The 26911-nt window shown below is 41.1% G+C and overlaps 2 protein-coding genes across 7 annotated transcripts in view; one reads left to right on the top strand and one right to left on the bottom strand.

Moving 5' to 3' along the window:
* The window catches only part of LOC118390865 (rho GTPase-activating protein 26-like), a 111543-nt gene extending 97675 nt beyond the window's left edge, over window positions 1-13868 (top strand). The window contains exons 21-24 of one of the 3 annotated variants that reach the window (XM_035781572.2): window positions 9256-9291; window positions 9740-9835; window positions 10664-10755; window positions 12765-13868. In XM_035781572.2, the coding sequence (XP_035637465.2) occupies window positions 9256-9291; window positions 9740-9835; window positions 10664-10755; window positions 12765-12853 (313 nt within the window). In that variant the 3' untranslated portion in view covers window positions 12854-13868. The remainder of the gene's footprint in view (window positions 1-9255; window positions 9292-9739; window positions 9836-10663; window positions 10756-12764) is intronic. The other 2 variants (XM_052457607.1, XM_052457608.1) reach the window with 2 other exon arrangements.
* A 1282-nt stretch (window positions 13869-15150) lies between these two features.
* The window catches only part of LOC118390864 (glucocorticoid receptor), a 90558-nt gene continuing 78797 nt past the window's right edge, over window positions 15151-26911 (bottom strand). For all 4 annotated transcript variants that reach the window (XM_035781570.2, XM_035781568.2, XM_035781569.2 and 1 more), the window contains 4 exons: window positions 26443-26587; window positions 24451-24581; window positions 21276-21433; window positions 15151-20729 (listed from right to left, as the gene is read on the bottom strand). In XM_035781570.2, coding sequence (XP_035637463.1) covers window positions 20556-20729; window positions 21276-21433; window positions 24451-24581; window positions 26443-26587 — 608 coding nt within the window. In that variant the 3' untranslated portion in view covers window positions 15151-20555. The remainder of the gene's footprint in view (window positions 20730-21275; window positions 21434-24450; window positions 24582-26442; window positions 26588-26911) is intronic.

Below are 26911 nucleotides of genomic sequence, written 5' to 3'. Positions count from 1 at the left end.
TAACCAAATTTGACAGTCTCTCGTTGACCTCCATACAAAAACCCCCTCACCAAGAAAAAACCTGAAAAAACTGTTTGAGGCCCAGATATCCCTCTCGCTTCACCCCTTCGCCTCTTCCTCTCTGATATCATTCTATAGGTTTTTGAGCATCTGTTTAAAATATTTACAGATGTTATTAGACAAAGACAACCAGAGCAACATATAGCAGGGAGTTCCAATATGATCATAAAACTACAGACGGGTTATATTGATCGCTGAGAATGACTGCCCTTAATTTATTGTCTTAATCATCTTAGGGATCCTACTTGGAAAAAAGTTACAGACAAGCAATTTCTGGTTTTGCTCATCAATAAACAGTCGATAGACATGAAATCATAAAATTACACTAAAACTGTGTAGGAATCATTAAAGACTTCATAATAACAACCAAAGTGTTAAAAGGAGCGGAGTTGTTCTTTAATCGCTGGCTTTTACATGGTGGCTGAAAGGCTCCCTCTTTCAAACCTGTCAATTGACAGTGGTCAAGTCTGGGAAAACCTAGCCATTAGCCAATCAGATCCAATACTACCCTTCAAAGACTGCTTCGAAATAGCCAGGATGCTAGACAGTGAACAGTTGGCACCACGAACTGCCATACAAGTTATTTTAACACAGCACTTGTTTGACTATACAAACATTTTGATTAGATTTTCTGAATGAAGACAGAGACCCTGGAACCTTTAAATCTGATAAGCTGTTTAACAGTACCATGGCTCAGAAATAGTAATCCTGGTAACGCTAAGAAGTACTAGGAAAAGCTTGCCCCTGACCTCAGTGGAAACCTCAGTAAAGAGGCGTATTTAGGGGTCAAAGGTTCAGGCCATCCAAAACAGCCCCTGAAAGTGATACAACTTTTACTAATGCGCCTTCAGTTTCGTCTCGGTCGTATTTGTAGTTTCATCAGATTGCGAAATTATGATTTTACACAAACCTCAGAAAACCATGTCTGTTTTGGTTTAGTTGAACCTTACAGGTCCTTTGGTTGGCCTCAGCGATGACCCCATGGCAGGGTCAAGGTCTTTTCCTCTGGGGATCTCAGCTGTTATTGTTTCTTCCTCATCTATTATGTTTTATTAGAAGGAGAGCTGTAGAGCAAGGAAGAGAAAAAACAAGTACCTGGTGACTCAGACCTCAAACATTTCCTTTTCTCCCACTCAGCCAGTTGTACACAGAGACATCAATCAACAGGGCCAGTCAAAGCCTCAATAACAGTTGCATAAATTGCCTATTCCCAATAGCTATTCACATAAAAGAAAGAGGTCTGTAAATATGGCTGAATTTAAACAGTGTAGTTATTCCCTCCACAAGGCAATCAAACAATCAAGTGAAATGCCTGTGCAGGGACAAGCTGGAGTCTCAATTCAACGGCTCAGACACGAGACGTATGTGGCAGGGTCTACAGGAAATCACGGACTACAAAAACAAAAACAGCCACGTCACGGACACCGTCTCGCTTCCAGACAAACTAAACACCTTCTTTGCCCACTTTGAGGATAATACAGTGCCACCGTCGCGGCTCACTAACAAAGACGCCGCCCCCCCCCCCTCTCCTTCTCCGTGTCTGACATGAGTAAAACATTTAAACTTGTTAACCCTTGCAAGGCTGCTGGCCTGGACGGCATCCCTAGCTGTGTCTTCAGAGCATGTGCAGACCAGCTGGCTGGTGTGTTTACGGACATTCAATCGCTCCCTATCCCAGTCTGTTGTCCCCACATGCTTCAAGATGGCTACCCAAGAAGGCAAAGATAACTGAACTTTCTGACGGGCCACCCCCTGGTGGTGAAGTTAGGAAACAACAATATATTCATATTTATAGCCTTAGAAATAAGATTCATGAAATCAATACCTGATCAATAACATCAATAACATCAGATAACATTCATATATTAGCCATTTCTGAGACTCACTTATAAAATTAATTTGATGATACAGCAGTAGCAATACAAGGATATAACATCTATAGAAGAGACAGAAATGCTTATGGGTGAGGTGTTGCTGTATATATTCAGAGCCACATCCCTGTAATGCTTAGAGAAGATCTTATGTCAAGTGTTATTGAAGTGTTGTGGTTGCAGGTTCACTTGGCACGTCTAACGCATTTTCTTTTGGGGTGTTGCTATAGGCCACCAAGTGCTAACAGTCAGTATCTAAATAATATGTGTAAAATGCTTGATAGTGTATGTGATGTAAACAAAGAGGTCTATTTTCTTGGGGAACTGAATATTGACTGGTGTTCATCAAGCTGTCGGTTCAAGAGGAAGCTTCTCACTGTAACTAGTGCATGTAATCTGGTTCAGGTTATTAATCAACCTACCAGGGTATTTACAAACACTACAGGAACAAGATCATCCACATGTATCAATTACATTTTTATTACATTTTTATTAATAAGAACACATTCTTATTTTAACTGCTTTGTCCAACTGTATGATTTGATATAGCAGTCTGACTGAGCGATGGTAGGCAGCAGCAGGCTCGTAAGCATTCATTCAAACAGCACTTCCGTGTGTTTGCCAGCAGCTGTTTATGACTTCAAGCCTATCAACTCCCGAGATTAGGCTGGTGTAACCGATGTGAAATGGCTAGCTAGTTAGAGCGGTGCGCGCTAATAGCGTTTCAAACGTCACTCGCTCTGAGACTTAGAGTGGTTGTTCCCCTTGCTCTGCATGGGTAAGGCTGCTTCGAGGGTGGCTGTTGTCGTTTCGAGCTCAGGTAGGAGCGGGGAGAGGGACGGAAGCTATACTTTTACACTGGCAATACTAAAGTGCCTATAAGAACATCCAATAGTCAGAGGTTAATGAAATACAAATGGTATTGAGAGAAATAGCCCGATAATTCCTATAATAACTACAACCTAAAACTTCTTACCTGGGAATATTGAACCACCGGCTTTCATATGTTCTCATGTTCTGAGCAAGGAACTTAAACGTTAGCTTTCTTACATGGCACATATTGCACTTTTACTTTCTTCTCCAACACTTTGATTTTGCATTATTTAAACCAAATTGAACATGTTTCATTATTTATTTGAGGCTAAATTGATTTTATTGATGTATTATATTAAGTTAAAATAAGTGTTCATTCAGTATTGTTGTAATTGTCATTATTACAAATAAAAAATAAAACATTGTCCAATTAATTGGTATCGGCTTTTTTTGGTCCTCCAATAATCGGTATCGGCGTTGAAAAATCATAATCGGTCGACCTCTAGTTACAGCCTTATTCTAAAATGTATTAAATAGTTTTTTTCCCTCATCAATCTACACACAATACCCCATAATGACAAAGCAAAAACAGGTTTTTAGAATTTATAATAAAATAAAACCCGGAAATATTACATTTACATAAGTATTCAGACCCTTTACTCAGTACTTTGTTGAATCACCTTTGGCAGCAATTACAGCCTCGAGTCTTCTAGGGTATGACGCTACAAGCTTGGCACACCTGTATTTGGGGAGTTTTTCCCATTCTTCTCTGCAGATCCTCTCAAGCTCTGTCAGGTTAGATCGGGAGCGTTGCGGCACAGCTATTTTCAGGTCTCTCCAGAGATGTTCGATCTGGTAAAAGTCCGGGCTCTGGCTGGGCCACTCAAGGACATTCAGAGACTTGTCCCGAAGCCACTACTGCATTGTCTTGGATGTGTGCTTAGGGCTGTTGTCCTGTTGGAAGGTGAACCTTCACCACAGTCTGAGATCCTGAAAGTTTTGGAGCAGGTTTTCATTAAGTGTCTCTGTACTTTGCTCCGTTCATCCGTGCCTTGATCCTGACTTGTCTCCCCGTCCTTGCCGTTGAAAACAGCATGATTCTGCCACCACCATGCTTCACCGTAGGGATGGTGCCAGGTTTCCTCCAGACGTGACGCTTGGCATTCTAGCCAAAGAGTTCTATCTAGGTTTTATCAGACCGGAGAATCTTGTTTCTCATGGTCTGACAGTATTTAGGTGCCGTCATGTGCCATTTACTGAGGAGTGGCTTCTGTCTGGCCACTCTACCATAAAGGCCTGATTGGTGGAGTGCTGCAGAGACGTTTGTCTTTCTGGAAGGTTCTCCCATCTCCACAAAGGAACCCTAGAGCTCTGTCAGAGTGACGGACAATTCCTTCGAACTAATGGCTTGGTTTTTGCTCTGACATGCACTGTCAACTGTGGGACCTTATATAGACAGGTGTGTTCCTTTCCAAATCATGTTCAATCAATAGAATTTACCACAGGTGAACTCCAATCAAGTTGTAGAAACATCTTAAGGATGATCAATGGAAACAGGATGTACCTGAACTCAAGTTTGAGTCTCATAGTAAAGGGTCTGAATACTTATGTAAAAAAAGGTATTCCTGTATTAAAGAATTCATAGATTTGCACAAAATTCTAAAAACCTGTTTTCGCTTTATGAGGTATTGTGTGTAGTAGATTGTTCAGTTTAAATTTTTTATTTTATACATTTTATAATAAGGCTGTAATGTAACAAAATGTGGAAAAAGTCAAAGGGTCTGAGTGCTTCCCGAAGGCACTGTATTTATTTTTTATTTATTTATGTAATTCTGTTCTTGTCTATTAATATTCTGTATTATGTTTCATGTTTTATGTGGACCCCAGGAAGAGGAGCTGCTGCTTTTGCAACAGCTAATGGGGATCCTAATAAAATACCAAACTCATATTCATTACTTGCCATTCCAAATAAAGTGAAATATTTATTTTTTTCTCAAATAATTTAAAAGCCAAATTCTTCGGCGTATGCAGGGCCGTAAGTAAATAGGTAAACGGGGATATGACTAAATCATTAATCAGGGTGATTTTTCCACAAATAGACAGATATTTACTTTTCCATGGTAGCAAGATCCCATCTATTCTTGCAAACGTTCTGTAAAAATGTGTTGTAGTACGTTCCTTTATTTCTTTAGGTACATGAATACTGAGTATGACCATTTTATCGGTATACTACATGGTTATGTAAACATTTTTAAAAAATGTGATCCAATACGTCATTTGGTACTCTTATCATAGTTTGATTGTAATCCAGATAGGCTGTGCAGGGATCCAGATTGCGGATTTAAGAGGAAATTTGAGTAGTCAGGCCGACAGTGGACAACAGTGTTTAAATTCTCAACAGTATAATACTTTCTGAGAAGTAGCCATTATTTACTATTTTACACCTGGAGTTACTATGCATAACTTTGACCCATTGTATAAGAGATTCTCCAAAATTAAAATAGTCCAGGCATTTATATCTAAATTCTAGACATATTTTATCAAAAGCCTTTTCAAAAATCTATGAATACCAGACCTGGTGACCTAGTTTTTTTTATAATGTTCTATTGTTTCATGTACTTGTCTATATCATTTTCCATGTAAAAGAAAACTATCTGATCAGGATGAATAATATTCAACAACACCTTTTTATTTTTCTGTTTCCGAACACTGACTTTTAAGGGACCTCCAGCTTTTTGAATTGACTGGATCTTACCACATGAATCCTGTTTCAGTGATAGTGAAATCAAACCTGCTTGCTGTGTCCATGATAGTTTACCATTTTTATAGGAGTGGTTAAAATATAGTGGATCTTTGCGTTGATCAAAGATCCCGAGTGGTGCAGTGGTCTACGGCACTGCATCTCAGTGCAGGAGGTGTCACTACAGTCGCTGGTTCAAATCCAGGCTGTATAACATCTTTGGCCCAGCGCAATTGGCCCAGCGTTGTCCAGGGTAGGCCGTCATTGTAAAGAAGAATTTGTTCTTAACTGGCTTGCCTAGTTAAATACATTTTTTTTTTTAAAGTTTCATATACCTCAACTGGTATGCCATCCAGCCCTGGAGTTTTCTCTGGCCTAAAGACTGTAATTGCATCAAGAGGTTCCTCCTATGAAATATGGCCCTCACACAAGTATTTCTGTACAGCTGTTGATTTGACACTATTAGCAATAGAAAACTCCTTACAGTTAACTTCAGTTAGTGGAAATGGAAGAGACTGAAAAGAGAATATACATTTACGATCCATTGGGGTACTTAGAAGTGTATTATAATCTCCCACCATAATAATAGAGTACAGTCGTGGCCAAAAGTTTTGAGAATGACACAAAATAATCAATGCTTTGAGTTTGTCAGAATTTGTGGGTTTTTGTTTGTCCACCCGCCTCTTGAGGATTGACCACAAGTTCTCAATGGGATTAAGGTCTGGGGATTTTCCTGGCCATGTGCCCAAAATATCGATATATATCGAGCCACTTAGTTGTCACTTTTGCCTTATGGCAAGGTGCTCCATCATGCTGGAAAAGGCATTGTTCGTCACCAAACTGTTCCTGGATGGTTGGTGAGAAGTTGCTCTCGGAGTATGTGTTGGTACCATCCTTTATTCATGGCTATGTTCTTAGGCAAAATTGGGAGTGAGCCCACTCCCTTGGCTGAGAAGCAACCCCACACATGAATGGTCTCAGGGTGCTTTACTGTTGGCATGACACAGGACTGATGGTAGCGCTCACCTTGTCTTCTCCGGACAAGCTTTTTTCTGGATGCCCCAAACAATCGGAAAGGGGATTCATCAGAGCAGTCCTCAGCAGTCCAAACACTGTACCTTTTGCAGAATATCAGTCTGTCCCTAATGTTTTTCCTGGAGAGAAGTGGCTTCTTTGCTACCCTTCTTGACACCAGGCCATCCTCCAGTCTTCGCCTCACTGTGCGGGCAGATGCACTCACACCTGCCTGCTGCCATTCTTGCGCAAGCTCTGTACTGATGGTGCCCCTATCCAGCAGCTGAATCAACTTTAGGAGATGGTCCTGGCTTTTTTGGACTTTCTTGGGCGCTCTGAAGCCTTCTTCACAACAATTGAACCGCTCTCCTTGAAGTTCTTGATGATCCGATAAATGGTTGATTTAGGTGCAATCTTACCGGCAGCAATATCCTTGCCTGTGAAGCCCTTTTTGTGCAAAGCAATGATGACGGCACATGTTTCCTTGCAGGTAACCATAGTAGACAGAGGAAGAACAATGATTCCAAGCACCGCCCTCCTTTTGAAGCTTCCAGTCTGTTATTCAAACTCAATCAGCATGACAAAGTGATCTCCAGCCTTGTCCTCGTCAACACACACCTGTGTTAACGAGAGAATCACTGACATGATGTCAGCTGGTCCTTTTGTGGCAGGCCTGAAATGCAGTGGAAATGTTTTTGGGGGATTCAGTTCATTTGCATGGCAAAGAGGGGCTTTATAATTAGTTGCAATTCATCTGATCACTCTTCATAACATTCTGGAATATATGCAAATTGCCATTATACAAACTGAGGCAGCAAACTTTGTGAAAATTAATATTTGTGTCATTCTCAAAACTTTTGGCCATGACTGTAATTTGTTGCTTGTGAGCTCAATAGATTAGTACATATTCTAGAAGAAGTGTGGGTCATCATTATTTGTACCATATAGATTAATTAACCACATTTTTTCATCTTCCAATAGCATATTTTAAAATGATCCACCTTCCTTTGAGACTTAGCGGAAAGCACTATATACAGTAGATACAAACCAGTATTATTGCGTTATCAGTGTTGAGATTTTGTATGTTCTGTGTAATGCAGAGCTCATAGATCATAGGAGACCAATGTCTAATGCGGCCACAAATTAACACAGTTTCAGCATTTAGAACCAAGAATGTTCCAGAGAAATTCCAGTGAGCAGAGTATGACATCTGCACAGCATCATTATGTGGTCAACAGAGAGATGGAAACCTCCTGTGTCAAATGAAATACTAGCTTTCAAGTGCATCACTGTACTCTACTCCATAATGTAGCCATAATGGCCCAGTAAAACGAATGGCCGGCAAGGTACTGTAGTGTATTTATCAAAATAAACATGACATCTATTGGTGATTGTATGTCCTACCATCCCCTTCCTGTGTTCTACCTATTCATGCAACAAGGCACCCTGAGCAGTAATATCCTGCATTACATTTGACCAGAGGCAGCTGAGTAACCTAGGGGGGGGGTCATTTTTATTTAGTCCGGCAGTGTTGAAACCCCATGGTATAAAGCTCTCTGGGCCTGGCCCTATGTAATTGAATGATGTCGAGATTGATGGAGTCTGTGAAAAAAGCGTGGGATCAATTTCATTAAGCCAGCTCAGGGGTGGTGTGCCGCTCTGGGAGGAGGAGGAGAAATGTGCTGCTAGGCTAGTGATATACAGTGGTGTTGAAAGATGCATTCAAAAGACACCGTTTTAAATAAAACATGGTAGACAAACAGAAGGAGAGAGATGTACCGGATGTAGATTCTAAAAATGTGTTTAAAATCTATTTTTTTAAATGACAAAACAATTGATCTGTACACCTTGGTATGTGATTTAGTGTGTTTGAGTTCATTACAAAATTACTTAATGTCATCACCATGGCAACACTAGCTGGAATCACTGAAGAGGAATCAGTTGCAGCCTATAAATAATGGGATTGATGCGTATGAATTAAATGATCCCGGATCTGTACATCGATGGCCATATATTGGGAACCCCTCCCCTTCCCTGCTCCTTGGTGCACCACCCTCCCCCCACCACCTCTCATGTTGGCAATCTTACCAGGGCCCATCACCATGTCACCGCGATCACTGACGGATGGAGCAGGTTGCATGTCGATATCACAAACCTGTGGAGGGAGGGAGGGAGGGAGGGAGGGAGGGAGGGAGGGAGGGAGGGAGGGGGAGGGAATGAATTAATCTCCAGCTCCATTGCTGGGAAGGAGGGATGACTGGGGGGAGAGAGGGATGGAGAGATGACTGAGAGGCATAGGGAAGATAAACGTTACTATTCTCCACTCTATTTTTTATTCTGTTTGGCAGGGGCGCGCATGCTCTAACACATACCAACAAACAAACTCTTCATTGAATGGTGACTAGCTCGCAGCCATCTAGCCACATGCCTGCTATGTTGGTGTATCCGTGTGGCCTGGGGCATTTTCACGCAGGGCAGATTGGGTCAGTGAGTTTCTGAAGGGTGTTAGGTTGCAGCAGGCAAAGCTAGCTATGTGGAAGCTATGTGGAAGCTATGTGGAAGCTATGTTGAAAGTGTTATTCGTCGTCTGCACTTTTGTCACTGATGGATGTGTTTCTAAATCTGACAGCACATACTGTGTAGAAGCACAGTGCCCATATATTAAATATAGGCTTCAGCCTGCCTTATATAACCACTGTATTCAACTGTAATGTGAAGCAGCATGACTAACTCGATCTCCTCTCTTTGTGACTCCAGGCTGAACCCAAAGAGCCGCACCAGTATCCCAATGAGGTATGGATGTCTTCTTCCAGCCCTTTCGTCACTAACCAATGACGCAAATCCATCACAAATAACACGACAGTTCAGTTATTGCATGAGGCAAGAAGTGTCTGTGCAGTCACAATAACACGTCACCTAGCATCAGTGTTGCAAGCACTTACCAGTTCCACCCCCCCCCCCCACACACATACTGATCTATAAGTCAAATCACAATCATATATATATATATATTATATATATTTTATCACAGATGCCATCAAACCACAACCACTTGAGTGTAGTGGGAATTGTCATCATATAAAACCAACTACGAACAACCAAATTCCAGCTGATGATTAGTTCCACTTGATGCCTGTATGTGGCCTGTCCAGTTTGCCTCACGCCCCTGCACTCAATACTGGGTATAGCCACTTCATGCTGTCACTGTAGTCATTGTGGCTGTTGTTTGTGTGTCTCCCAGCCCAGCCTCACCGCGCTCCCCCTCCTGGCCGATGTTCTCTGCATCCTCCAGCCCCCAGCCGACCTCCTCCACCTCCAGTGACTCCTCCCCCATCAGGTGTGTCACCACGACACGCCCACTCTGCCCACCACTCCAGCTTCGCTCGCACCTCCTTACCCACAGTGCTAATTCTGGAGCTTTGCACTGCTGCACTCCCTCCTCTTCTCCCCCACCACCGTGCATGATAACTGACACAGTTCCTGATCACTCCGAGGCTTACCCTTTCCACACTATCCTGCCAACTTGAACGGCACTGTACTAGCTCGGATTCATTATTTCCTTCCCGACAAGAAGCCAGCAACTACGGCCGATGTGTAACCAGGCCCGCAAAGTACAGCTTGGGTCAGAGCTCAGTAGTGTGAAAATGGTGTTTATTAACGTGGATCAAGGGCTCATCTTTGGTTAATGCACTTTACAGCCAGTCTATCAGGCTTCCAAAGGTTTCTATGCATGTAGCCAGGTAATTCAGATTAACTCCAGATTATAAATACCCGGAGTCGGGTCTAGACAGGTTTAAAATAACTTTGGGCCATTTTTTGGTAGCTGTGTAAATATCTGTCGGGAAATAAGTCTACAGACGGTAACTCTTACAGCCAGATTTATAGCATAATTCATTGCTGCATTTTGCTTTACAAGGACACCGTTTCTTGTCCAACTATAGAAATGTATTTATATGGCCGATGATTACGGGGGAAAAGTGAATTGTAGGCACACCGAGACTTTCCATAGGGGAGCAATGATGATGTTATGAGACACTGACACAGTCGATGCTTTACCTTTCATTGCTCCCAAGAGATAGTTAGGAGTGGAGGGACACTCAATGTGCCCAATGTGATATCCTGGTGAGTTGGATTATAACATGTCATTCTCCCTCTCCCTTTTTAGTGTCCCAGGCAGGAAGGCTAGGGCCCTCTACGCCTGCAAGGCGGAGCACATCTCTGAGCTCTCGTTCATCGCAGGGACCATCTTTGAACATGGTGAGTATGGACCACTGTGACTGTTATCTAAGGGACAAATGTGGGATTGTATTATTCTAAAACCTTACATTGATTGGTCAGAGGAGAAATGAACCGTGGGTTTTCGGCTGGCCTGCAATGTGAGTATTCCTCCCTCCTCTTCTTCATCCTCCCTGGTACCAGTGTGTGGTGGTGGAGGAGCAGCAGCAAGGAGGCTTGTTATTACATTGCCTTACCTTTGTTTTATCTTCTACAGGGATGAATCTGATCCTAGCCAGGCTTCCAGGGTCCAGTGATCCACTCGTACCTTATCTTAATCGTCCCGCAAACACAGCCTTATTTACACTGACTCACACCTCTGTCTTAATTCCACCCCCCCAATTGTTCTTATGAAAACCACATTCAAATAATATCAAATCTAGCTGAGGAGGAGAAATGTGCCTCTCACCAATTAGAATGACATTTACCGTAGACGGAGCTGCAATTTGAGCGAGTAGGGTTATAGATGAAAATAGTTATTTTGATTTTATGAAATGCATATGAATGTCAAAACCCAGTATAGCCTGTCTTCACAGGTCTCTCAGTACCAGAAGGATTATAGTGTATATCTGGTTGTGTCCAGGGTGTTATGCTTAGCGAACAGCAGAGTTTAGCAGCGTGGGAATCAGCCACACACCCACCCAGGTTTCTGAGGTGCAGGAAGAAAGATGAAAAAAATGATTGAATGAGGCCCTGGTCAAAAGTAGTGCACTTTATAGGGCAGGGGTTGGCAACAGGTGGCCCATGGGTCAAAACCAGCTCATGAAAGGTTTTAGTTTTGGGGCAAAAAATAAATAAAAATGAATTTAATTTAGTAAATCTGTTCACCAAGTATTCCTACAAATAAAAATAGATATGTGATCGTCAATCACCACCTTCCGGAGACACCTGAAACCCCACCTCACCCCCCTTAAAAGATTTAGATGCACTATTGTAAAGTGGCTGTTCCACTGGATGTCATAAGGTGAATGCACCAATTTGTAAGTCGCTCTGGATAAGAGCGTCTGCTAAATGACTTAAATGTAATGTAAATGTAATCGTGTCTCAATGTAATCAAGGTATGAAATTGTTATTTTCAAATACAAATTTCATATGTTCCGGCCCCCCGACAAAAATTGTCCCGCGGCTGAATCTAGTTGCCTACCCCTGATATTGGGAATAGGGTCCCATTTGGGGCACACCCTAGGTCCATAGCTCCTGGGAGGGTTTGCCGAAGCCTTCCTAGCTACCAAAACAAGACCTAGGGGCTCTATTCAATCCGTATCGTGAAAATTCCACATTACAGTGTGATTGAAACTTAAAGGCAATGTTCCCATATTAGCAGTGACTGCATTCACGGCAAACGCTGCAGATGTCGGCTCAATAGGAAATTACTTTTACATTTCTGTAACTCTTCAGCGATACATATTGAATAGAGCCCTATGTTATTCAAGACCTAATTGAGAGTTTACACATTCATTTGTTTGCAAAAGTTCTCTTAACTCTGAATAACCTGTCATTTATCAGTCCCTATATTTGATTTGTTCAAAATGTTTTTGAAAAAATATATATAGAAAACACAGGCTAAATGGACTGAGACATTTACAATTTGAATTACCCCTTTAAGTACTTTAAGTTGACATTTCAATGACCCCTTATGTAAATTATATCTATAGCCAGCCCGATATGGCTCTTCAGGTTTCACACATCATACTAGCTTGGGTTATTTCAGGAAGAGGGTGGCTTGGGGTCTCAGTGCTGCTAGGGGTCACAGTTGTACACTGGGGTCTTGTTCATCCTATACCGCCTTCACAAAAAGGGTACGCAGCGGTGTGTGTTGCCCCATCTCCCGTTCTTCCCAAAGCCACCAGAGTGCAACCATCCCAGCTGTCAGTAGCCACTCACCATATGGATCTCTGCTTTCAAATGGGGACTATCTAAATGTTGAATAACGCAAGGCAGTTAACTGTTGAGAACAGCTAAGCTATGTGCATCTGTGTCTGGTCCCTCAGTTCATCCCTCGAGGGAGCCTGGCTGGCTGGAAGGCATCCTAGACGGCAGGAAGGGCCTGATTCCAGAGAACTACGTGGAGTTTCTGTAGCCCTGGACCAGGACTGTACTGGACTGGGGAGACCACGCAGTTGCACTGTGCCCCTACAACTTATTGGAAGAGTCCGGAGCACAGAGCGCTTCCTGCTGTGCATGGTCATGAACCTGGAATTCAGCAGCAGACTGATGTGTGCGCGTGCGTGCATGCATGAAATGCATTGAGTTGCTGCGACGTAGGCTCATTCCCATATTCAGACAGTCCTTGTGTCATTAAAATGCACTGCCACTTCTTTTAGCGTCTTCTATTATCAGTTGGGAGGGACTTCGGAAGACGTTTTAGTTTTGGGATACGAAAAGGGGAGAAGTTCACTCTGCAGCCCTACTTCTCTTCCAGTGTACAGTACGGTCTGTAGGAATGAAGATGATTGTGTAGGGAGCTTTCATCTCTAAATGATGGGGAGTGTTTTTCAGTGAATACTGCTATAAATGTGAGCACTTGCTGCCTTGCCCGGCATTCCCCTAGACAAGACAGAACACAACTGCTGTTTACCTACCTGCACATTATAGAGGTGGGAGCATCCTGAATGTCTTTGCTCCCTGTTCGACAATTTTTTTTGCTCAGAACTACTAGGTGAAATTGTCTCGATAAACCTGGAAAGGAAGTTAACCGAACTGTTTTTCATTTAGGACAATAACAATTTTTTTGTATTTTTTTTTTCTTTCATTTCTTAACATGTATATAAATGGGGAGTGTTATGTGAAACTAGACTACTTTGTTCATATGTAAGCCTTGTATTTATAATCATTTTCAAAGATGAGATCCTGAACTGTGTTCTTTTGGGGTGTAATAACATTTGTAAATACATGACATTTGATAAGATCACATTTTTTAACTAGCAAATTTTATATTTTGTATTGTAGCATACTAAGTTAATTTTAGCATCTCAGTTGCTAAATTTGTCGTCATTTGGTTCATGGCCATTGGGAGCCTTAATATTCTTTCTGATCAAATAAATCATGAACAAGGTTGTACAGAATTTCATCTATTAAAGATAAACAAACTGGCAGTGCTGTCCTAGTTTCTTCAAGTCTCGGTGCCTTGGATTTTATAGACCTGTTCTGAGTAATACTAACCCTACTTCATACAACGGGTGGATCTTATCATGAATGCTGAATCGTTAAAAAACACATTCCAGCCGGCGTCTACTCAACAAGTTACCACCAGCTAAATCTATGATGTTGAAATGCCTATTTACTCTGTTCCAGCTGATTGCGCATACTGTCTCATCATCCCAGCCAGGCAATTTATATACTAGATCTACACTGTAAAAAGCATCTAGACATTATCACCCATGTCTTTTAGACAAGCATTTGATTTTCAGGAGATTTGTATTAACCTTGCTGTCTGTCTCGCTGACATGTGCAACATTGTTTCTATATTGAAATTCGATCTCCAGCTGTCGCAAGACACACCTGGGCCATATTCATTAGGCACCAAACCGAACAAAACAGACTATGGGCTCGATTCAATAGCACAATTTAAATGTAAAGGTAACTTTCAATTGAGCTGACATATGCAGCATTTACGGGGAACGCAGTCTCTGTGAACGCCTTTAAATTTCAGTCGTGCTATACCGCAGATCTTCCTCGATATAGTTTGAATCAAGCCCTAAAACAGGGAGGAATCACCTGAAGATATTCAATAGGAACCCCCCAAAAAAAGAAAATTGTTGGGTTGCAAAATGTTGATACATTGTGCCCAACTAAATATGACAATAGGATTGTGATTACAGAGCTGGCTGAGATAAATGCGACACTTCACCGGAATAAAACATTTACCTCATAATGGACGTTGTCCCTGTTAGCATGCTCCAGATTACGCACGTCCTATCAATGATCTCAGACTTCAAACAAGCTATTTTAGCAATGTACGGTGCGTTCAAGAGGGGGGCGGGCGGGGGGAACTAGCTCTGACTGGGAAAAATTGTCATTGATTTTCAGGTCAGATAAGTTGGAGCTCTAGGATGATGCCAGAGTTCCCGACTTGTAATTTGAGTTGGATAACCATTCAAAACCATTGGAGATGGTTATTCCAAGTACCCAGTTGTCTTGAAAGCACCAGTAATTCCTTAAACACAGAGGATAGGCTTATGGTCACTTCTCAAGTGGTGAACCGGTTCCCAGCCCCAGAAGGTTTTTGACAGGGAGTCAAAACATTTTCATAATATTCAGTGATATGTAAATTGTACTTTTTTCCAGCTCTTTTTGACTTTTATGTAAATCTGACACATTTGATGTCATCCAGCACAGTTAAGAAAAAATTGTCATCCATCAAGACAAAAAGACAAATTACTTGTGAATGAGAAACCCTTTATTTTAGATTTATATGGAGAAACAACTGATAACCATCGGAGGTCATGAAGCGAAGCTAGAGCACCCAACCAAAGAACTACACAGATATTTTAGTCAGGAGAAAATTTCGACATTGACTACAGAAGGTGTAATACAGAGGTAATACATATATATATATTTAAACAAATACACAACATATATTCTTTACATTGGATTACATTTACAGAATTGAAATACGAACAACAGACTTTAATGAAAGCCATATACCAGTGAAATATGATCTGCCCTTAATCTTTAAAGATAATATTTGTATGTAATTTTATACAGAAAATATACTTTCTCAACTAGTATGAAGTTGAAACGAGGTAGTGAATGAACATTATAGATTATTTTAGGCAGTTTGTGGTGCGTAGACCAGGAAATGAGGAAAGTCAAAGACTTGAGTGACAACCTTCCTCATTTCCTATTCATTATGAAACGTGGTAGTGCAAATTCTCTCCGGTAGATTACGTTCAAACACAGTTTTTACCAACAAAAATTTTTTTTTGACGCGACTGGTTCATTCTCACAGCAATATACAAAAGACCAAAGCCTAGACCATTACAAAATATTTTTAAATAAAATAATAAGCACTATAATTGGATAATAAGTGCCACTGTAAATGTAACTGCTCGAATACTTATGTTCTCTCTGCTTTGGTCACTCTGTTGTACTATACAAAATATACTCCAGTCACTCTTCCCCTCCCAATACCCTGATTTTCTAATTTCCTAAAACACAGTGCTTTCATAGTCTTTCCCATTGATTTATATAATTTATAGTTACTTACAAGTCAGACATGTTTTAACACTGTCTAAGTACATATGCAATACATCCATCTTTGTCAAACACAAACCAACAAACAGAAAAATAAAATAATGACCGTCTTCCTCATCCAATGTACAAAAATATTGAGTAGAATTATTCATATCAAAGAGGATCAAACTGATATTGAAAATATTGTATTTTTTTTAAAGAAACCCATTTTCTAAAGCATCGATAGTTAAGTTGTCCTGAATTTAAACCCAATTTTTATGGCTCTTGGTCTCCCTTTCTCAAGGCTTTTAAGTCTAGCTTTTTTATTTTATTTTATTTTTTTAAAGATAGGAATATACAGGTATGTAAAAATTTTCTGTCAAAAGTTGTCATGAAACATGTTATAATCAACAAACTGCTTCACTTTCATGAGATATGTTATGCTACTGTATGTACATCTATGGCAATGCAGTGATCATTAGGATGTGATCAAGCTGGTTTGTCCAATTGAAAACCAGAACTGAGACAAAGTCCTCTGTAAAACTTATATGAGAAAGTAAGCCAAAATATGTCAACCCCGCCCCCAGAATCCATGATAGACACATACAGGGAACACATACAGAGAGGAGCACCAGGGGATCCGTCTCACATGGTCATTCCATCACCCTGACTGAGAAGAATGGTTGAGCTCGTCAGCCTACATGGCTACCATTTTGTGTTTGTTAACTAACCTGGCCTAATGATTATGAAGGAACTATGAATGAAACACAATACTAATGCCTTGTAGCAATGTTCCTGCACTTGCACTCCACAAGTCATTTTACTTGCATGTCCTTGGTTTTCACATGGCATAAGCTGGTGTGTGTGGTGAGTACATTGAAGGAGATAATTACTTCTACACTATATATACAAAGTATGTGGACACCCCTTGAAATTAGTGGCTATTTCAGCCACACCCGTTGCGGGCAGGTGTATAAAATCGAGAAACACAGCCATGCAACCTCCATAGACAAACATTGGCAGTAGAATGGCCTTAGTGAAGAGCTGTGACTTTCACCGTGGCACCATCATAGGATGCCACCTTTCCGACAAGTCAGTTTGTCAAATTTCTGCTCTGCTAGAGCTGCCCACGTTAAGTGCTGTTATTGTAAAGTGGAAACGTCTAGGAGCAACAACAGCTCAGCCGCAAAGTGGTAGGCCACACAAGCTCACAGAACGGGACCGCCAAGTGCTGAGGTGCGTAAGCATCTGTCCTGGGCTGCAACACTCTCACTACAGTTCCTAGCTGCCTCTGGAAGCAACGTCAGCACAAGATCTTGTGAATAACAATCATTACTTATACTCCCCGTTAGCTGGTGTAGTTACATTTTCTTTGCAATATTCCTTTCACAAATTAGCACTCTGAAGTATAGAATAATACAGTGCCTTGCAAAAGTACTCATCCCCCTTGGCATTTGTCCTATTTTGTTGCATTACAACCTGTAACTTAAATAGATTTTTATTTGGATTTCATCTAATGGACATACACAAAATAGTCAAAATTGGTTAACTGAAATGAAAATAAATAAAAACAGAAAAGTGGTGTGCATATGTATTCACCCCCTTTGCTAGGAAGCCCCTAAATAAGATCTGGTGCAACCAATTACTTTCAGAAGTCACATCATTAGTTAGATAAAGTCCACCTGTGTGCAATCTAAGTGTCACATGATCTGAGTAGATATACACCAGTTCTGAAAGGCCCCAGACTCTGCAACACCACTAAGCAAGGGGCACCACCACCAAGCACCATGAAGACCAAGGAGCTCTCCAAACAGGTCAGGGACAAAGTTGTGGAGACGTACAGATCAGGGTTGGGTTATAAAAAAATATCAGAAACTTTCAACATCCCACAGAGCACCATTAAATCCATTATTAAAAAATGGAAATAATAACCTGCCAAGAGAGGGCCACCCACCAAAACTCATGGACCAGGCAATGAGGGCATTAATCAGAGGCAACAAAGAACAAAGATAACCCTGAAGGAGCTGCAAAGTTCCACAGCAGAGATTGGAGTATCTGTCCATAGGACCACTTTAAGCCATGTACTCCACAGAGCTGGGCTTTACTGAAGAGTGGCCAGAAAAAAGCAATTGCTTAAAGAAAAAAAATAAGAAAAAACGTTTGGTGTTCGCAAAAGGCATATGGGAGACTCCCCAAACATATGGAAGAAGGTACTCTGGTCAGATGAGACTAAAATTGAGCTTTTTGGCCATCAAGGAAAACGCTATGTCTGGTGCAAACCCAACACCTCACATCATCCCAAGAACACCATTCTGTGGGGATGTTTTTCATCAGCAGGGACTGGGAAACTGGTCAGAATTGAAGGAATGATGGATGGCGCTAAATACAGGGAAATTCTTGAAGGAAACCTGTTTCAGTATTCCAGAGATTTGAGACTGGGACGGAGGTTCACCTTCCAGCAGGACAATGACCCTAAGCATACTGCTAAAGTAACACTCAAGTGGTTTAATGGAAAACATTTACATTTCTTGGAATGGCCTAGTCAAAGCCCAGACCTCAATCCAATTGAGAATCTGTGGTATAAGTTAAAGATTGCTGTAAACCAGCAGAAGTCATCCAACTTGAAGGAGCTGAAGCAGTTTTGCCTTGAAGAATGGGCAAAATCCCAGTGGCTAGATGTGCCAAGCTTAGAGAGACATACCCCAAGAGACTGGGGTATGACTGGGGACTGTAATTGCTGCAAAAGGTGGCTTTACAAAGTATTGATTTGGGGGGTTGAATGGTTATGCACACTCAAGTTTTCAGTTTTTTTGTTGTATTTCTTTGTTTGCTTCACAATACAAAATATTTTGCATCTTCAAAGTGGTAGGCATGTTGTGTAAATCAAATGATACAAACCCCCCAAAAATCTATTTTAATTCCCGGTTGTATGGCAAAAAAATAGGAAAAATGCCAAGGGGGTGATGCCAAGGGGGTGAAAACTGTTATGTCAACTAATGTGAGGACGGCTAAATAAATTCTGTGTAACAATTACACAGTTCTGCTGTTTTTCCATTTCATATTTTGAATACAAATTGCAGTTTGGCACTAGAATAATACATACAGGTGACTTTTAAACCATCATGATGATGCAAAATGCAATATCATCATGATGATGATGATGCAAAATGCAATATCATCATGATGATGATGTGGCAAGTGACACGTTGCTTCTTGAAAATCCTACATCTTGAAAACTTGACTGGTAACATTTTTGGACTGTTTCAACAGTAGACCAATGAAAAAAACATCACTTAATTGGATTTTTCTTTTAAGCATGGGCAATTTAACAATTTGTTTGCAACTCCCAGAGAATAGTGACTGTGCGTATGCTCTCTAAAATTCAGCTTGACGGATCATATAAAAAATAGATACATACGTTTTAATATCATATGAACAAACCAACGTGTTCAGGCCGTTTCCTTTTTGCGCTCTCTCACTCACATATACACACCAATCATATGATCATTAGCCAATTCTGCAAACTCCCATCCCATCTCCCCAGCCCAATGCTGCCATTTTCATTTAACTCGCAAATCATGGATGGTTTTAAGATGGATTCTTGCTTTTATCATGAAGACATGATTTATCATGAAGTTGATCTGATCTTTTTTTTCTTACTGTTGAATTATGACATACTACTGAGTTTCCCAAACTCGGTCCTGGGGTCCCCCCTTGGGTGCACATTTTTTTTTTTTTTTGCTCTAGCACTACACCGCTGATTGGAATAGTCAAAGCTTCATGATGAGTTGGTTATTTGAACCAGTTGTGTATTCCTAGGGCAAAAAACTAAACTCGGACCCAGGGGGGCCCATTAATGACTTTGGGGAACCCTGATATTCTGTCTGTGACTTACGCTCAGACATGGGCAGGAACCTTCTATTCAACCTAATGTTTGAGCATAACAACTGCTGAAAGGTTTTGGAGAATGGAATTGAACATATTGTTGGTTTTATTATTTACTGTACACTTCACTTCTGGGGATCATTTAACTGCAGGGATCATTTAACTACACATTTTAGAAAATAAACATGGCTGCTTAGAAAGAGAACAGACACAAATACATACAAAGGTGTTTATATTAAATTCCTATGCAAAATACTTGCATTTGACAGTTTGAGAAAAATGGCTATGGAAAGCTTGTAAAGCTAAAAAAAAAAGGCACGTTTTCCCTTTTCTGATATTCTTGCGTAAACGTTTCAGCGGTCTGTGCATGCATTAAATCAATAGAAAATATTCCTTTCTCTTTTTGTTGTTAAAATTTGATTCCTCCAATCTCACAATGATCAAGTCTTTTGAAGTGATTCACGGTCTAAACGCGATTCCAGAAGAGTTGAATCATTGTTTCATCCAGAAGGGTCAGTTAGTTTGTTGCCATGTCGCTCATGGTCAGTGTCAATCTTGCACTCCTGTTCTCTCTCTTTTTCACATTCTCTATTCACCCAAGTCCTCTGGGAACCGATTTGAGTGCACACTCTCACTACATTAATCCGTACTGGTAGGGGACCTGGTGGGACGTCTGCAGGGAAAACAGGTGGGTCTGGCTGGCGAGAGGGGAGGCTGGGGTTTTAAGGCATTGTGTCATGGTTTAAGGCATGATGAAACAGAAGCGGCTTGACACTCCCATCTTTGAATTTTGGTATCTGGTTGCTGATGATCTCGGCCAGCATCTCAGGGAACTCCACACTAAGGGATTTATTCACAAAAGTGTAGAAGCAGATCTGCAGGAGGCCCCCCACCATCTGTGGAAACAACCAGGTATTTTTTTAGAGGTCTTTCACTAAGAGCACAATGGCAACAACAGAGCAACATGCCAGGGTGCGTAGCTACAGTTTGGTACAGCACACACTATGTCAAACCACTCATTGATGCCATGATGAACTACTTTGATATTGATAGCATAGCTGGAAAATTAAGCTTGTAATACATTCTAACGGTCTCATCTCTAACTCAAGAGGTTCACAAATACACACACACACACACAAAAAACAGTCTTGCTTGCTCTTAATACATATTGGATATCTAACAGGTATTCAAGTCACACTCTTCCAGACTTGACTCCCTGATATAAGGTACTCCAACCAAAAGGAAACAGGTTGATTTATTGGTATGCTGACGAGTAGAAGAGGTGATGAGTATGCATGTACGCTCATTCAATTAATTTTCTTTGTGTTTATTAAGCCAGGATAGTCCTGGGTTCCATAACTACCTGGAAAACGTCAGCAAGTGTTACTGAGTGTTGCTGAATGCTGTTGTGTGGCTGTGGGAGCAGGTGGGCTCAAACTCACCTCCTGCATGGAGTCCAGTAACTTAGTGAGTTGGTAGAACCTCTGCCAGTTCTGGCTGGAGTTCTCTTCCCGCTTGACGATGGCCTTCCCCAGTTCCTTGATGTAGGTCATGCGGATCTCATCAAACACAGCCTGGCTCTTCAGTCCATCCTTTGGTACTGTGGGGGGGGGAACAAGCAAGGGAGGGGTTCAAGCAGACATAACATCTTACTCATCGTGCATGATTTGTTTTAGTAGGCAATGTCCCCCAATATAGTCCTCACGTCTCCGTCGTTAAAAAAAGGCATAATAAAGAGTTTCGGATGTCAAGGAAGCAACCTCACTCAGTCAACCAATATTCACACAATAGAAACTCGGACATTCAGTTAGGTTAGGCCAGGAAGGAGTCTTTCAGTTTTTACCCAAAGAGTCTCCCAGTCTGAAAACTGCCCGTAATCCTGCCACTAACGTCTCGCCACTAGAGTCTCATAGAAACCACCCTCTGTCCCATCACAACCACACTTAGGTATATGGAAAATATGCAAAACCACAGGTAACAATGGGTTTTATGAGGCCCCATTCTTCCCTGATGAGAGCCAGATGAAGGATCTACCCTGGACTGAAGGGTTCTGGGATCTTGGACTTGGGCCCAGGCAAAACTGCACTCAATGGACAAGAGATTATGCAAAACAACACAGGAGGTAAATGGTCAAATACTCTCCAATTGTCTTATCAGATGAGAGATACAAACTGGCTTTCCCCTGTATACTTTTCTGGTTTGGATGTAGCTAGTGATGTCTTTTTTCAAACATGAAAGAGACGGATTTTATGCCTCCAGTCTAGAATAACTGACAAATGACTATTCGGATCACGGTTTTGAGTCACGGATCGGATAATTTTTCGGATCAGCCCCCCACCCCCAAAAAGTGAGACAAATATAACTTTGCTTTCCATTTATTACTTAAAGAACACTTAAAGCAAGAAACTTTTCAATATTTAAATAAAATATTAAAATAAAATATTCAATGCGCAATTGTTAAATTATAATAATAATAATATTAAATTAAAGTGCAATATGAGGCATGATACCTTTGAACAATAGTGAATTAAATCCTTGTTTTCAGAGGTAGGATCATGGACACAGACATTGCAGTTCCAGTGCTCAATAGGGTTGTAACCGGTTTGAGGGGTTTGAGCGCCTGGAGGACCTCCTCTGCCACTTTCACGTCATCAGCAGACAAGGTGACGATGTCTTAATTTTTTTTTCAGGGTGTTTTCTGTCAGTGCAGCGTATACAGCTGCCTGCTGCTCAAGATAGAGCTCCAACATGTCATCTTGTTGTGACATCGTGTATGAGCTTGTGGGTCGGTAGCTGTAGCATTTCTTGCTTGGTCTTAAGCACTTGAGCGGCTGTTGTGCTCCGGTGGAAAAATAAACCACCTTCCTGATCCTCCCAAGGAGGTGGTCCATCTGGTTCACTGAGATTCCCCTTCGGGATGCTAAATTGATCACATGTGCAAAGCAAGCTACCTGTGGCACCAGTCCAGTTTCTATCACTGCACTTACTTGGTTCTTGGCATTATCTGTGGTGGTTGGGATATTGCTATTGGGCCTCTCTAGCTTCCACTCTGCTCCTGGCAGTACCTGCGCCAGATTTGTGCCTGTGTGACTCTCATAGGAGGGGGCGTGTCTGTAGCACCGGACTTGGCATCTGCCACTCCTCTGTGGTGTAGTGAGCAGTCACAGTCATGTAGCTTTCCGTTGCCCTGGAGGTCCACCCGTCTATGGTGAGGGCAACAGAGGATGCCCTGGATAATTATTTGACAATTTTGATATTTTCCTTTTCATAAAGATCTGGCACGATCTTCATACTGAAGTGGGTGCGCGAGGGGATTTCGTAGCATGGCTCAAGCACTTTCACCATATTTTTAAACCCTTTGTTTGTGTTAAACATCCCAATAGATTTGATGATGGCTTTAGCCTGGTCTGATTCTGCAGCGAAAGGGCTGCTTAAATGCCGCGGTGAAGTTATGTTCTCTTGGCTGAGTTGGCTCCAGTCACTGACACAACGGGGTGATGACGCTTCAAATGTGTGGCCATGCTCGATGTATTTCCACGATCATACGGCTTTGTTGTGGCACAATGCCTTCACACCGTAATGGTGTTGTCCACCCCACTTCTTCCGTCATTATATTTGACAGGGAAGCTAAAAATGCTCCCATACATGAGACTTAAATGAAGCGGGAGGCTTTTCCCAGTTCTTCAGCTCCTCCGCTAGCCATGTCTGTCAGTGCTCTTTTGTCTTCTTTTGCATTTTGCAACGCGAGCTTCCAGGATAGATTCGTTGGGATTCAACATGCCCCGTTCACGTGAACAGTACACACAACTTCAGGCTTCAGAGTAAAACACAGCACGCATCTGTCTTTATCTTTTCACTGCAACTCTGCATCAGCAGTAAAAACTGTATTTCACACACTGATGGTTAAACTTTGCAATAGATCGGTGGTTCATGGATCAACTCCGGTCCGTTACACCACTACTATTTACAATACTAACAGGAGAGAGGACTGTAGGTCTATAATAGCAGGCAATACGTCTACATCGATCAAAAGTGGTCGCCTGGCGTATTTCATTTACCTTTCTAGTTGGAATTCTGTTGATAACATTATCGATGAGCCAATCAAAATAAAACACTTGAAAACGTGTACATTCTGTCCTGGTTGGAAATAAAATCAAGGAAGATTGCTCACTGGTTTAAAAAGAAAAAGCACAGCTCTGCATGTAAATGTCATTTTCATTTCCTTTAGGAAGCAATCAAAACACTAAGTGTGTGTACTTTCCAAAACCACTCATTTTGAGTAATTTGAAAGGCATAAAATTGTTTTTTTTCCCCAGTCAACAATGCTGCAATAAATAGTATATTCTGCTTAAATATGGTTTTGTAATGGCTTGTCACGCTGGGAGTTTTTTCCCCCTCCTGAGGCCTCATTTGTACAAAGCTCATTCAAAAGCTTCAGTTTGTCTGGTTTCCCTCCTCTTTTTCTTTTCTCCACTTATTTTTGAATACATCTGAGAAGTCAAGAAAATGTGTTCTGCTTTTCCCCAGCAAACTGCATCGGACGGCCATAATGAATAAGTGTTTTAATCTATGGATTAATTTATGTTATTTAAGATTTGAAATGTAAATATGTTATACCTGTGCTGAGCAGCAGCAGGACTTTCATACACAGGTACTCGTCGTAGGACACCTGCAACCTCACAAACTCAGTGGAGATCTTCAGCATCTGCTCACACTGGTCGGTCATATAGGGCAGCTTCATCCTCTCACTGAGACACACACACACACACACACAAAGTGACAGTTATAATCAGACCAACACCCCGTTTCACTCTCTGCAATTCACATAGTGTATAATGACAGTGACAGTTATGCCTATAATACTGCTGAAGATACAGAGTGTTGTGAACCTGGGCTAAGAAATCAGCTCTAATTGAATGTACAGGATTTCCCCACCCAAGTCTACACCCCACTTGGATTTATTCCCATTTTATTGTGTTACAAAGTGGGATTAAAATGGATTTGTCATTTTTTGTCAATGATCTACACAAAATGCACTAATGTCAAAGTGGAAGACCATTTGTACTTAAAAAAAAAAATTAAATGAAGAATAAAACACTAATAGAACTTGATTAGGTAAGTGTTCACCCCCTGAGCCAATACATGTTAGAAACACCTTTGGCAGTTTTCTTGGGAAAAGAGCTTTCTCTGCACACCTGTATGGTGCAATATTTTCGCAATATTATTTTCAAAATTCTTCAAGCTGTCAAGTTGTTGGGATTCATGGCTAGACAGCAATCTTCTATTCTTATCATAGATTTTCAAGCAGATTTAAGTCAAAACTGTAACTTGTCCACTCAGGAAGATTCACTGTCTTCTCGGTAAGCAACTTCACTCTAGATCTGGCTTTTGTGTTTAATGTTATTATTATCCTGCTGAAAGGTGAATTCCTTTCCCAGTGTCTGGTGTAAAGCAAACCGAAGCAGGTTTTCCTTTAGAATTTTGCCTGCGCTTAGCTCCATCTGGATTCTTTTCATCCTGAAAAACTCCCCAGTCTTTGCCGATGTCAAGCATACCCATACCATGATGCAGCCTCCACCATACTTGAAAATGAGGAGGCAGTTACTCAGTTATGTATTGTGTTTTCCCTGAACATAAGGCTTTGCATTTAGGCCAAAAAGTGTATTCCTTTGACATGTTTTTTGTTTGTTGTTGCAGTATTACTGTAGTGTCTTGTTGTTTGGAATATTTGTATTCTATATATTCGTATTCTTTCCACTCTGTAATTTACGTCATTGATCCATCCTCAGTTTTCTCCCATCACGGCCATTGAACTCTGTAGCTGGTTTAAAATCACCAATGGCCTCATGGTAACATCCCTAAGCAGTTTCCTTCCTGTCCTACAGCTCATTTCAGAAAAACGACTGCATCTAATGTGTCTGGATGATTTAATACTTCATCCACGGCAGAATTATTAACTTAATGACGAAAGACATTATATGTCTGATTTGTTATTATTACCCATCTACCAATTACTGACCTTTTTTATGAGACTTTCGAAAAGCTCCCTGGTCTTTGTAGTTGAATCTGTGCTTGAAATTCAATACTTTACTGAGGGACTTACAGATGTTATGTTATGTATGGGGGAATGAGTAAGGGGTAGTCATTCAAAAATCATGTCACACAGTGTGTCCATATAACTTATGTGATTTGTTAACGCAAATGTTTACTTCTTAACTATTTTAGGCTGGCCTAATCAAAGGAGGTGAATACTTATGCAACGACTATATTTTAGTTATTTCATTTTTATTAATTTATATATAGAATTATCTTTTCACTTTGACATGGAGTATTGTGTAGATCAATGGACACATTAAAAAAAATATATATATATATTTCAATCTAACATTGAAATGCAACAAAAGGTGAAAAAAGTTAAAGGGGGTGTAGACTTTTGGTAGACCTACATTTTTCATTCCAGCAATATAGCTTTCCTTCCCTCCCTCCAGAAAGGCTCTGCTTGAACTAGCTATCTATAGAAATCCATCCACCAACCAGGCTACCTTTCTCATCTCCAGAGCCCCCAGCCAGCTTCAGCCCTCCCAGGTGTCTCTGATGCTCTGGACTTACTCATTAATAACCAGGTCAGGGGCGAAGCACAGCATACCCCCGTTACACTGCTGGTAGGAGCGCCAGCCCAGGCCGAATGACATGAGGAACAGCCAGGAGCACTGCAGCAGAGTCATCTGATCATCCAGGTGAAGGTTCCGGAACCCTGCACGAACAGACAACACACAGAGCATTGTTCAGGATTGCAGTGTTGTTAGTGTTGGTCTTTTGAGTAATATAAACAAACAAATCTACGTCCCTTTTTCAGGACCCTGCCTTTCAAAGATAATTCGTAAAAATCCAAATAACTTCACAGATCTTCATTGTAAAGGGTTAAACACGGTTTCCCATGCTTGTTCAATGAACCATAAACAATTAATGAACATGCACCTGTGGAACGGTCGTTACATGTGGAACGGTCGTTAACAGCTTACAGACGGTAGGCAATTAAGGTCATAGTTACTCTGAAAAACACCAAAAGAAAGATGCC

The sequence above is a fragment of the Oncorhynchus keta genome, chromosome 12, assembly GCF_023373465.1.
Source record: "Oncorhynchus keta strain PuntledgeMale-10-30-2019 chromosome 12, Oket_V2, whole genome shotgun sequence".
Classification (NCBI taxonomy): domain Eukaryota; kingdom Metazoa; phylum Chordata; class Actinopteri; order Salmoniformes; family Salmonidae; genus Oncorhynchus; species Oncorhynchus keta.
Note: the sequence above shows the minus strand (reverse complement) of the source record. Positions and strands in the feature narration are given on the sequence as shown.